The 12,315-nt window shown below is 43.0% G+C and overlaps 1 protein-coding gene across 1 annotated transcript in view; it reads right to left on the bottom strand.

Annotated features, from left to right (window-relative positions):
* The window catches only part of FRAS1 (Fraser extracellular matrix complex subunit 1), a 317,287-nt gene that overhangs the window by 70,269 nt on the left and 234,703 nt on the right, over window positions 1–12,315 (bottom strand). Inside the window, exons 44-48 of the mRNA XM_068974976.1 lie at window positions 11,933–12,121; window positions 10,394–10,513; window positions 9,696–9,875; window positions 1,303–1,427; window positions 879–1,019 (exon numbers count right to left, since the gene is read on the bottom strand). Coding sequence (XP_068831077.1) covers window positions 879–1,019; window positions 1,303–1,427; window positions 9,696–9,875; window positions 10,394–10,513; window positions 11,933–12,121 — 755 coding nt within the window. The remainder of the gene's footprint in view (window positions 1–878; window positions 1,020–1,302; window positions 1,428–9,695; window positions 9,876–10,393; window positions 10,514–11,932; window positions 12,122–12,315) is intronic.

Genomic DNA, 12,315 nt, shown 5'->3' with positions numbered 1-12,315 from the left:
TCTTCCTATCTCTGCTAAAGTATCAGCCACTCAGAGAAAACTTCCCTGACCTGTGCCTCAAACAGCACACACATCAATCTCTGTCATCTTCATGTCACTTTATTTCTTTTTCTAGCACTTCTCACACCTGACACGATAGTCTATGTTCTTTCTTTCTTTATCATCTGTCCCCCTAACCAAAGGTTGTAAACTCCCTAAGGCTAGCACTTTGATCTGCTTTGTTCACAGTGCTGTCTTTAGCATCTAGAGCTGACCTTGGTAATAAATACTTGCTGAAAGAGTGAATAAATAAATGAATGCATGCTGGCACAGGGAAGGGCATACATAGAACTAATTAATAAGTGAGTGGTACCCTTAATGGGAGCTAAATCATGTCAGAATATTAGATTCTTTAATTGGAAAGCATTAGGAGAGGAAGACTTTAGTCTCGACATGCCCTGTTCTACTGGATAAAGCCTGGTTCTTTGAGAATGTTCACACTGCAATAATTAGTTATCATCCAGTGAAGTCTCGATGAAGGAGGAGAAAGTATAGAGGAGAGAAAATCCTTGTTCGTTAATAATAGCGAGTAATAAAAATTGGATAAAATGCCATCGACCTAATTTTCTGTGGATCATAATCAAAATCAGAATGTTAACATGATTGTTATGTGCAATTGTGGGAAAGGATAAATGTATTTAGGGTTTCTGTAAGAGTTTAAAAACAACTTGATTTCAAATGTATTACCTTTTTTTTTTCCAGCAGGCCATGGTATGTTCTGGCTTTTAATCCTTTGAGGATGCTTGTATTACTTTTACCCCACCCGTCGCCCCACCCTTGGGATGTACTGTCAAAAAGCAACAGGCATCCCATTGGACTAGAGGCCAGGGCACACCTACCTCTGTGTCTGCATCCACTGCTTTAAGCTCAAACTCCGTGATGGTCTTCTTCACACCCTCCTGTACCCGCATCCCAAAGTTCTGCACGTGGGGCAGTGCGTCATCCACAGGGCGAAGAGTGATGCGGAAAGTCTGAGTCACCTACAGGGTGGAAAAGTGCAGGTGGGCTGCCTGTCCCCAGCAGCCACCCGAGGAGAAGGCAGATGCCCTCTGCATTCCCTTTCACACCGTTCCTGGCGTGACTGATTGACCAGGACCCAGAGGTGAATTCTTTTTGGCAAGATAGAGTTCTCTTTGCCTCTGTCCTGGGCTGAGAGCAGAGGGAAATGAAGCTCTCTCAACAATGGTGGCTCCAGGCCCTCCAGTTAAAGGAGAGGACGCTGAATTGATACCTATCAAGGAGGGAAGCGAGTCCCTCACCCACCTCGTGGACTCCATCGGAGAGCGTAAAGCTGAAGGCGTCGGAATGCTTCTCAGTCTCACTGGAGTGGACATACTGAACGTTTCCTGAAGTGAGGTCAGCTTGCGTAAAGGAACTAATCTGGATGCCTAGCAAAAGACGAGAACCAGAGAAAGGGTGTCAAGAGGCAAGTCATGGCTCTCAGGTAAGGGAAATGTCACACTGTCACCAGAGAGAGTCCTTTGTCCTTTTCTTACAGCATTGATGTGCTGCCCTCTAAGACCTTGGGTTAGAGCTGTCTGTGTGTTTTCCCTGCAACAGCATATGTTCTGTGGGAACATGTGTAAATTATCCAGGCTTCTACCCTGTGCCAAGGCAACAGCTGGTGCTCAATAAATGTTCCTCTCTTCTCTCTTGGGGCTTATGTATGCAGGTCAGACTGTGAAAGGTAGAGCCATTGCCGTCTTTGCCAGACTTCTCGCTCTGAAGTTTTACATCCCCCATCGCCTCGTAGTCCTTTCGGAAAACCTGCCCTAATTTTGAATACTGTGTGATGGCTTAGTGTTGAAACACTGGGGTCCAAGGGCTTGGCTACACAGTACTGTTTTTCTGAGATTGGTGAGCTATAATCTCATCGGATATTCTTCAAGGTTTCCTTCACTCTCAGTTCTTTGATTCTAGCTTTTTATATACCACTTTGGCCAAGATGGCAGTAACAAAACTTACCACATGACTTTGGAGTTTGAGCAATCATTCTTTCTCAACTCTCAAATGACTTACCAGTATCTTTAAAAAATGTGATACAGAGAAAACTATTTTTCAGAGTGATTTTAAAGTTAAAAACAAAACCTGAAGTGATTTTTAAATAATGCCAAGGTATCCCACTAATGAATAATATCTCTATCTTTTCAAATGCTCAACGACATTTGGGGCAAAACAGTCCCAAATTCTTGGTTCTATCTTAGGGCTCCTGGGGTCCATCCCTGGGTGCCAGACAAGTCTGAAACAAAATCATATCCTTTAATCTCTCAGCACAAATTTTATCTTTCTGATTCTGGGTGTTAGAGTGTTCATTTATTTAATCCAGTCCTTTGCTTTGGTCTTGAAATTCATTTGCTGCTTCCTGGAATTTATTATTTATATTTGTCACTGCTAATCCTGGCAAAACCAGTTAGTCTTTACTGTAAAAAAAAAAAGAGATTCTACTTTGACTATTTTACATTTAACTGTGACATTAATATCATTGCTTTGTCTTAAAAATAAAACACATCAACCGGCATGGTTAACATTTGTATCTCTGTTTATCATCTGAAATGTCATTCAGATACAATAGCCTCCTGAATATTGAGGTATCAATTTTTTGATGAGGCATTTATATTTCTGTGCTTACTAGGCCAGTTCTTGACAGGCAAAAATGCGGCCCCCACCCTCATTTTATATGTTTCATCTTGTGGTTCTGGACAGAAATTCATACCATTCTTTAAAAGTTTAATAACTTCAGACTGGATACACAGAGAAATTTAAACCTCTTCCCCTGCTGTGAATCCATTCTCACAGCTCACGAGGAAACACCTATGTGGATTCTCATTGGTCACCTAATTCACTATTCCTTTTATGAAACTCGAAGACTGATTAAAAAAGGTGATAGATTTCCCTTCTTCTTCAGAAGGAAGTACTGAGATTAATCTTATTTTTTAACATTTTTTATTGAGAGGAAATTAATGTATAATAAATTATACATATTTGAAGTATAAGTTTATATTATCTTTGTTAGGTCCATGAAATCATTACCTCAATCAAAATAGTGAAATGTTTCCATCACCCCAAAAGTTTCTGACATTCTGCAACCCTTCCATCCCTTCTTTTCCTATGTTCCACTCCATCCCAAAGAAGCAAATGAAGTCATTATAGATTAGTTGGCATACTCTCTAAATTTTTTAACAAACAGAAACATACAGTATATACTATCTGATGAATGATTTCTTATTTATTTAGCATAATTATTTTGCTAAACATAATTTATCCATACTATAGCATTTATTTGTAGTTCATTCCTTCTCATTCGCAAGTACTATTCCATTGGATGGTTATATCAAAGATTGTTTATCCATTTATCTGTTCATGGGCATTTAGGTTATTTTTAGTTTGGGACTTCTACAATTAAAGTTTGTATGATCACTTGTGCACAAGTCTTTGAGTGGAAGTTTTCATTCTTCCTGGGTAAATTGCTAAGAGTGGGACAGTAGGAGTGCATGTAAGGTGTATGCTTAACTTTTCAGGAATCTGCCAAACTATTTTCCAGAACAAAGTACTATTTTATATTCCCACTGGCAGTACACAGGTGGTCTTAGTGGATCTTTTCCAATTCAATCTAGCAAACACTGAGTACTTACCACGCGCAGAACGTTGTTTCAAATTTGCTTATATAGATTAGAAAAAAAATTTTTAATTTAATTAATTTTTGGCTGTGTCAGGTCCTAGTTGTGGCGCAGGGGCCTTTGTTGCGGTTGGCAGGCTTCTCGCTAGTTGCCTAGATGTGGGATCCTAGTTTCCCGACCACGGATCAAACGCATATTTCCTGCATTGCAAGGTGGATTCTTAACCACTGGACCACCATCAAAGTACCCAGATTGGTTTTTTTAATCTCAACAGCTCTGGAAGGTCAGGGTTGGCATCATTTTTCTAGATTATGATACTAATAAAATAGATAAGAAATGTGACCCGTCTGAGGTAACAGCTAATAAGAGGGCAGTGCTGAGACTGGAACTCCAGCTTGCTCACTTCCAAAGCTTAGGCCTGCTGCAAGTACTTCTTTATCTTATGTTGATTACATATTGAAATGAGATTTTATACATATATATACATATATATGTATAAAATATTTTTTATTCTGTTAGGAGTGCTTTTTGTAAAACTTATCTAGCTGTTTTGGGCTAGACAAGGAGCCGTTTGGATTTCACAATTATCCTTTAATTTTTTGTCAAATAAAAGTGATACATGAGTATTAAAGAAAAAGTGAAAAACACAGGAAAGTAAAGAATTACAAACCACTCATAGTTCTACCACTGAAATATCACCATTGCAATTTTTTTTTTTTTTTAATTTGAGTCATAGAGTAATTTTCTGGCTATAACCTCTTTCTTATCTGATATGCTGATTTTGATGGGGGTATTTAGTATTATGATTTAAATGATAGCCATAATTAAGTGCCAGAGGGTAACAAGCTGCATTAGAAGGTAAGCTTCAAAAGGACAAGATTTTTGCTGTTTCTTCATTAATGTGCATCGAGAATGCACATTAGTGCATTCTTCCACCTGGCATAAGGGAGGTTCTCAAAACATATTTGGTGAATGAATTTAGTCCATTGACTACAATTACTATCTAAGAGGTCCTATTAAGCAGAGATTCTCAATCTCTATACACTTAAAACATTTTTTTAGCTGTTGCTAATTGGCTATTGGAAGGCTTCAGCCGTTCACTCACCTGGCAAGATGCTGCTTCTAATAACATATTGTCCTTACTGACTGTCACAGCAGGTAGTTACTGTTTGAAATATCTTGAAGGTTTTTAATCCCATCTAAGGTGTTTTCAGTCACCAACTGCTGGCTAACCTATGTATCTGGCAGCATTATGGAGACCCACATTAACCCTGTCAGTTTTCTAACTCCCCTGGAGGGCCAGAATGTTAGAGAAAGTTCAGTCCAGGGCAAGGAAGTGGTGTGAGAGTAAAGCATCTTTGAAGAAATTGCCTTCCTAATAGGATGTCAGGAAATGGCCATGGCTCTCCTTCTTCAGCACAGCTGTGGATGGCTCTGTGCCTATCGTCTGTTCCCACCTCAAGCTCATGCTGGGTAGACTCTCAGCTTCTCTGCTTCCTATTTTCTTCCAAGCCTCCTGTTAATGGAATGAATTGTATCTCCCCAGATTCATACACTGATGTCCTAACCCTCAGTGCCTCACAATGTGACTTTATTTGGAAGTAGAATCACTGCAGATGTAATTTGTGAAGATTAGGTCACTGGGGGGCTTCTGTAGTGGCTAAAGAAGTAGGTGAAGAATCTGCCTGCTAATTCAGGAGACACGGATTCGATACTGATCCAGGATGATCCCACCTGCTGCAAAGCAACTGGGCCCATGGGCTACAACTATTGAGCCTGTGCTCTAGAGCCCAGGGACCACAGCTACTGAAGCCCGCGCACCCTAGAGCCTAAGCTCCACAACAAAAAGAAGCCATCACAAACAGAGGCTTTACAATGCAACTAGAGAGTAGCTCGCACTTGCCACAACCGGAGAAAAGCCCATGAAGCAACGACCCAGCACAATTAAATAAAATTATGTATTTTTAAAAGGTAAAGTCATTAGGATGGGCCCTAAACCAATTTGATGAATGTCCTTATAAAAGAGGGAGTTTTGACACAGACACACACATACAGGGAGAATGTCATGTGAACATGAAGACAGGCATCTATGATCCTAGGAGAGAGGCCTAGAATGGAGCCTTCCTCAGGAAGAACCAACTCTGCTGACACTCTGATCTTGGACTGCCAGCCCCCACATCTGTGAGACAATAAGCTTCTGCTGTTTAAGCAGCTGTTTATGACAGCTACCCCAGCAGACTAAGGCACCTCTGCTCTCAGAAGGACCTGAACTAAGACACCAGGTGCATTCAGTTTTGGTTGGTGTCACAATACTGAGAGGCTGAGATAGAGAGGAAGCCAAGGAATACCTTAGGTAAAGCACTCACTGACTGACTCACTCGCAGCCCCTTGACTCCTAACATCCTCACACAATGCTGTCACAGCCTCCAACATACACTTGCACATATTTGCTTACATGTCTCCCACTTCCAAGACCCAAGCTTTCTCCTGCTGCAGCTACTCAATACATGTCTGGGGAAGGGGAGAACCAGTGTGTGCTGGAGACAGCTATGTTCAATATTGTTGCTCCCTGACTTTAAAAATGCAACTGCTGTTTATTAGTTAAGTGACTGGATGTCCAGTTAAGGTCTAGATCTCCCAGCTACCTCATAGCCTCATGTGGCTACCTCCTTCTTACTAGGATGTGACCAAAAGGGATGTATTCCCAGCAATTCTCCTAAAGAAGAAATGGATGTGGACGCCACTGGTTTTTTCTTGCCAGTTGCTAGCTGGGGATGCTGACAATACAGTAGTCACCTTGGACCAGAGATGGGAGCCTCACGTGGAGGGTCACTGAACCACCTGCCTCTGGATTTTGCTGTGAGTGAAAATAAACTTATGGAAGGTACTGTATTTTGGAGTTGCTTTTCCCCAGAAGCTTAGTTTCTATCCTGATAATATAACTCCTTACTCTGATTTCTTTAGAATAAGAGGGTCCTAGGACTTTCCTGGTGGTCCAGGGTTAAGACTTCATGTTTCACTGTGAGGGGAGCTGGTTCAGTTCCTGGTCAGAGAACTAAGATCCCATATGCTGCTCAGCACAGCCCCCAAAATGAAAAGAATAAGAGAGTTCTTAGGGTCCCTGACATGAGGTTGTGGGCCCTCAACCCTGCAAGGAGCCGACACAGAGACTCGAGCTTAATGCAGCTCTCCTCCATGGTAGGAATCTCGTGTCTGTCTTCTGCATGGCTCCCCCCATGCACGTGGCTCCCTGTGTCTCCTTGGGGGAAGAAGAGAGGACCTTCACACCTCTTCTATCTAAAGAGAACAATCAGCTGACTAAGACAGCTGGCACAAGACTAAATCCATTTCATAGTTCACCATCAAAAGGATGTCTGCAAGCACTGGTGGGAAATGATAATTCCCAGGGGCCTCCAGAACCCAAATAGCTCAGCGCCTGCATGGAGACACGGGTCTAAAAGCTGTTCTGCTCTGTTTGGAAAGAGGCTCTGGCACCAGGTAGACCAATCCTCACCCCCTGAGACAAATGGGACGAGGTGGTTTTCTCCAAGCTGGCGCCAACTGCCTTCTGCGAGGGTGATCCATAATCAACATGGACTTCCTCTGAAGGGAAAGCTTTGACATTTAAAAAGAATCAAATTCATGAATCCAGTTCCACTTAGGGGAGACAGGGAAGGAAAGAATGCTAACTAGATTCTCTAGAATGGACAGCAGGCCTGGTAGTAGGGGATGGGAAGGGAAGTCCTGCTCATTAAAAATGGACAGCCCTCCAGGAGTAAAGATCGTCTTATCTGGTCTATTTAGAATTTTTAAAAACAGGAGGATTGAGAAGAACTGGTGGGCGCAGGAGAGCACATAGATGAGGAAGTCAAGCCTGGCGGGAAAGGGCAGGGAAACATGCCTCCCTCTGTTTTAGAGTCTGCTTTCCCAAGAGGAGGGAGAAGGGGGATCTGTTATGGGTGGCCCCCTGAGCAGTGCTAGCCTGGTACTGGCATCCAGATTTAAGCCCAGCGAAGGTGGAGACTGTAAACAACAGAAAAGGCAAATTTGGAGCCACCTCCCCCAGGACGTGACACAGCTGAGGAGAGCTAGGGTCTCACCAGTAGCTGGCAAGTCCTTGCATGATGCTCCAAGCCTTTTGGAGCACTGTAAAGTGTAACTGCAGTTGCCCCAACACAACAGCCAAGAGTCTGCCCTTTCATCTTTGGAGAGATATAATCAGCAAACTGACAGAATTCTGGCAGAAGCAATTAGCTCATGAATTAGTTATCAAATATCTCTTGCAGCCAAGGTCTTGGGAATGCTGATCTGCACACTGCCCCTAGGAACTTTGGGACAAAAGGGGAGGGCATGGGCTTTAATTTGCATTAGGGATTCAGGCCAGTCTCTTCAGCCTTCCCCATGCACCCCCGCCCGGCAACATACGTACAACACTCCCTCCCCCATCACCATGCTGGACCCAGACATGGTCTGCCTCCCTCATCTTTTCAACCATATTCCCCTCTAGCTCACCCACCCCCACTTTCTCCCTTATTCACTCTGCCCCAGACACGCTGGTCTCCTTGCTGCAACGGGAACGAGATGGGCTTGGCTGATCCCATTTCAGGATGTTGATACTCGCTGATGCCCTGGAAAGATGCTGAATGCTCTTTCCTTATATGTCAGCATGGCTGGCTCCCTTACATTCTTCAGATCTCGGCTCAAATGTCATCTTATTATTAGGAGGTCTTCCCTCACCTCATTGGTCCCTGCACCCCAGGAATGCCCTCATTTCACTCCCTAACTCATCACCACTGACATGATATATATACTTGCTTGTTTGCCTACCGTCTGACCCCCAGCATCAGGGCAGGTACTTCCTCTACTCTGCTATTTCCCTGGTTGAATGAAAGAAAAATCTGTAACCTGAAATCCAAAGAAAACCAATGATCTAAATTTCCTGCAAGCTGACACTGCTCCTATGATGGACAAAATCAATCCTACCTTTAGGTTGTTTATTCAGCAAATATCTCTTGTCTTTCACATTCGTTCAAGTTGCCAAATTCTATAGTTTCTCCTCCTGAAATTAACTCTTTCCTTCCTTCTTTCCTTCCACTAACTACTGTTTACTGGATACAGGGCTAGCAGGGGTAATCTCTTTCATTATTTTCATCTTATTATTCCCGCATGGAGGCTGCCCCTCTGCCAGAGGCCTCACTAGCTCCCATCTGGCCGAATGCTAAACTTTCTACCTACTGTCACTGCCTCCTTTTTCTTCCTTTCTGGACACTGGAGGAATTCATTTCTCTTCCCTGTTCAAAATTCTGCAGGGCCTCCTTATTGCCTATTGAATTAAATAGGGATTACTGATTGCCACTCTGAAGACCCATCATAAAATCTCAGTCTACCCATGAACCCAATCTCCTGCTATTTTCAGAATATATGCTTCAGCAAAACTGGCCCACTCATAATTTTTGGAATGAGTCCACATGCTGTTCCTATCTCTGGAAATAACACAATTTCTGTCAGCCCAAATTCTATCTTTCAAGGGCACTCTTAAACACCACCTCTGAGCACCTTCCCATCTGATATCACCTCTTTCGCTTTTGAACTCTTAGGATGGCAGGTTTACACAGTTCTTAAAACACCTGTCATCTTCTTCCCTTACATATGGCTGTATGCAAAGGCTCCTTATCTCATCCAACAGAAGACTCTAATGGTTGGGGTAATGTCTCATTCATCTCTTTTTCTTCCCCTGTAGCAGCTGACCCAGGATCTCATTCAATATGCATGTTCACTTTCTATGTGTTGAATTCTAGTGTTGCAACAAGACTGTTTACATCAAATTGTAACTATCAAATCAACTTCCAGCAAGTAAGCATGGAGTACACTGTATTCTAAGTATAATGCAAGGCAGTATACAATGGTCAGAAATAGTGATGCCAGAAATGCATACTAATAAAGCCAGGTTCGAGGTGAACGTATACATATGATATGGCTGCCCCTGGCACTTACTAAATCCCAGCTTTGGTCTGATGAAGTCAGAGATGATGGGCTTACCTGGTGATGCTGTGTGTTCCAGGTGGCCCAGCTGGGGCTCTCTGGTGATTCTGTAGACCAGTTCTGTGGGTCCCGTCTCCTGGTCAGTGGCAGAGAGTTGCAGAGTGGTGATCTTCTTCACCGAGTTTTCGTCCAAGAACAGCCCTTTATTGGTGATGATGACTGGTGGGGATTTGTCTTCTGAAAATATCAAAGAGTAACATGAAATGTGATCCTTTGGCTACCTGACATGAAGAACTGACTCATTGGGAAAGACCCTGAATGCTGGGAAAGATTGAAGGCAAAAGGAGAAGGGGGTGGCAGAGGATGAGATGGTTAGATAGCACCATTGACTCAATAGACAGGAATTTGAGCAAATTCCAGGAGGTAGTGGAGGACAGAGGAACCTGGCATGCTGCAGCACACAGGGTCGCAAAGAGTTGGACACGACTTAGAGACTGACAACAACAGCAACCTTTTATGCTTCTTTTTTTTTTTCAATTCTGGGCCTAGTGTCCAGTAGTAAAATCAAAATAATCAACATAATCCCCTGGTCTGACTCTCAGAGAGTACATCAGAGAGCCACAGCATTGCGTAACAGTGTTGAGAGGATTTCAGATTTCCACACAAGCCTGTAAAGAAAAGGCTCAAGACTCAAGGTATGTACCACGTGACCTCAGAACTGCTGGAGAACTTTCAAACACCCAATGCCCCCTTACCTGAAACACTGATGGAAAATGACTGGCCAATCAGTTTGTTGCCTTCTCCATCAACCACATCAAATTTAAAAGCAAAGTTCCCACCAGATTCTCCTTTTCCATGACTGTATTCTATAAGGCCTATAACAAGGACAAGAAGATCACAGTTTGCTATTTTGTGTTTTCTGGCCTTACTTCTGAAATGTCAGGTGAGAATTCAATGGGTATTCACACCAATGAATCAATTACCCCCCCTCTCACTTTGACACTGCCTTTGACATTTTAGTCTAATGTTTTCATTTCCTCCCTTTCATCTAGCGACTTCCTCCTCATCAGAGACTTCATGATAAAATCACCCCAAGCAGAAAGTGGCTTTGCTTACAGCTGAGGCTCCGAATCTGTGGAAGGCTCTAAGGAAGCCTCATGAATCATGAGGTCAGCAAAACTGCCCACGCGGAAATGGGCACTGACCAGACCCACATCACTGGTGTGGCCCTTTTATCTATCCATGTCACAGGGCAGGAGGACAGAGAGCCACAGACCACTCAGAGAGCTCCCCTAAGGTGTCACTCCCGTTTCCCAGTCTTAAATCATTTTAGGAAAGGTGTGGGATATAACCAATCAACAAAGAAACAGATAAAACAAATAAACTCTACCTAGATGTCAATTGGACCCAAAGGGAAAAACCCAATATATTATATTTTTATTAAACCATAGCATTACTTATAAGGATCTAGCAATGTAAATATAACCAAACATCTGGGAAGAAGTCCCTGCTCTCATATTCTAAAAAGGGACACCGAGGCAAGGAATAACTAAGGAATTATTCCACTCCCTTCATTAAAGTACAGACAGGTCCAATGATATTTGGGCTGCTATCAATTCTAGGCATGCGTGCACAGACAGGACCTGTATTCTGGTCCTAGGGGAGCATGTTTCCACCTCTAAACAGAAATTGCATGTCATCACCTGACATTGGATTACTTCCCTCTCAATACGTAACTTCTCTTCCTTTCTTATCCCTGAAAGCACTGTACGGTAACTACGTAACATTTAACATTTATGCTTTCACATTACATCAGCATTTCCTGGAGAAGGGATGAGCTATGTAATCTCCCTGAGGCAGCTCCGATTTATGCCCTTCCATTTTGCTTAGTTCATTAACTTGGGCTCTTTGGGAGCTGGAGAGAGATATAAATTGTTCACCTAAGGCAGGCATAATTTTCACCTTAATCCATCCCAATTCACTTCTTTTTTCTTTCTCTCTTTCTCTCTCTCATACACTTTTTAGCATCACAGCAAGTCAAAATGATTTTTTCCTCTATAATAGCCCTCAATTTCATCAAGGCTATGTCAAAGCATGAGAACATTTTAGTCAAGAAGGGAAGCTTTTTCCAAACCAAAAAATGGAGGAGACAAGTAAGAATAAATGAAGCTATAACTCAGCTCTTAATTCAAAACAAGAGTGCGCAGTTTGCTGCCATTGGCTACCAGGCACCAATTCCCATTTGACTACAGGGGGTGGAGTTTTTGGAAGTCTGAGTAGGAGAAGTGCCTGACCTTGAGTGATGTCAGCCTGGGTGAAACTTCGGATGGGGCCTCTAGTGGAGATCTGCTCCAGGCTGTCACGTTTTACCATCTGCAGGCGCCCTACTCCAGGATCTTCCTTTAAGATATACATCACCTGGCGGTCATCTGAGTCAGGATCCGTCACTTTCAAGTGCTGTTCTGTGATGGTTGCTACGGACCCTGGAAGAGAATGGGAGAGAATAGGTCCTTCCCCATTATTGCTTTTGGAGAGCAGGTCAAATGATTTTAGGAGACTGGAGACTAAATTATCACACACTCCCCGGTCTAAGGAAGTATCAGCTACGGGACTTCCTTCGTGGTCCACTGGCAAGAGTCCATGCTCCCCTATACAGCAGCCCAGGGTTTGATCCCTG

This window comes from Capricornis sumatraensis, chromosome 7 (assembly GCF_032405125.1).
Source record: "Capricornis sumatraensis isolate serow.1 chromosome 7, serow.2, whole genome shotgun sequence".
Lineage (NCBI taxonomy): Eukaryota > Metazoa > Chordata > Mammalia > Artiodactyla > Bovidae > Capricornis > Capricornis sumatraensis.
The sequence above is the reverse complement of the archived record's forward strand: the minus strand, read 5'-3'. Positions and strand labels throughout refer to the sequence as shown.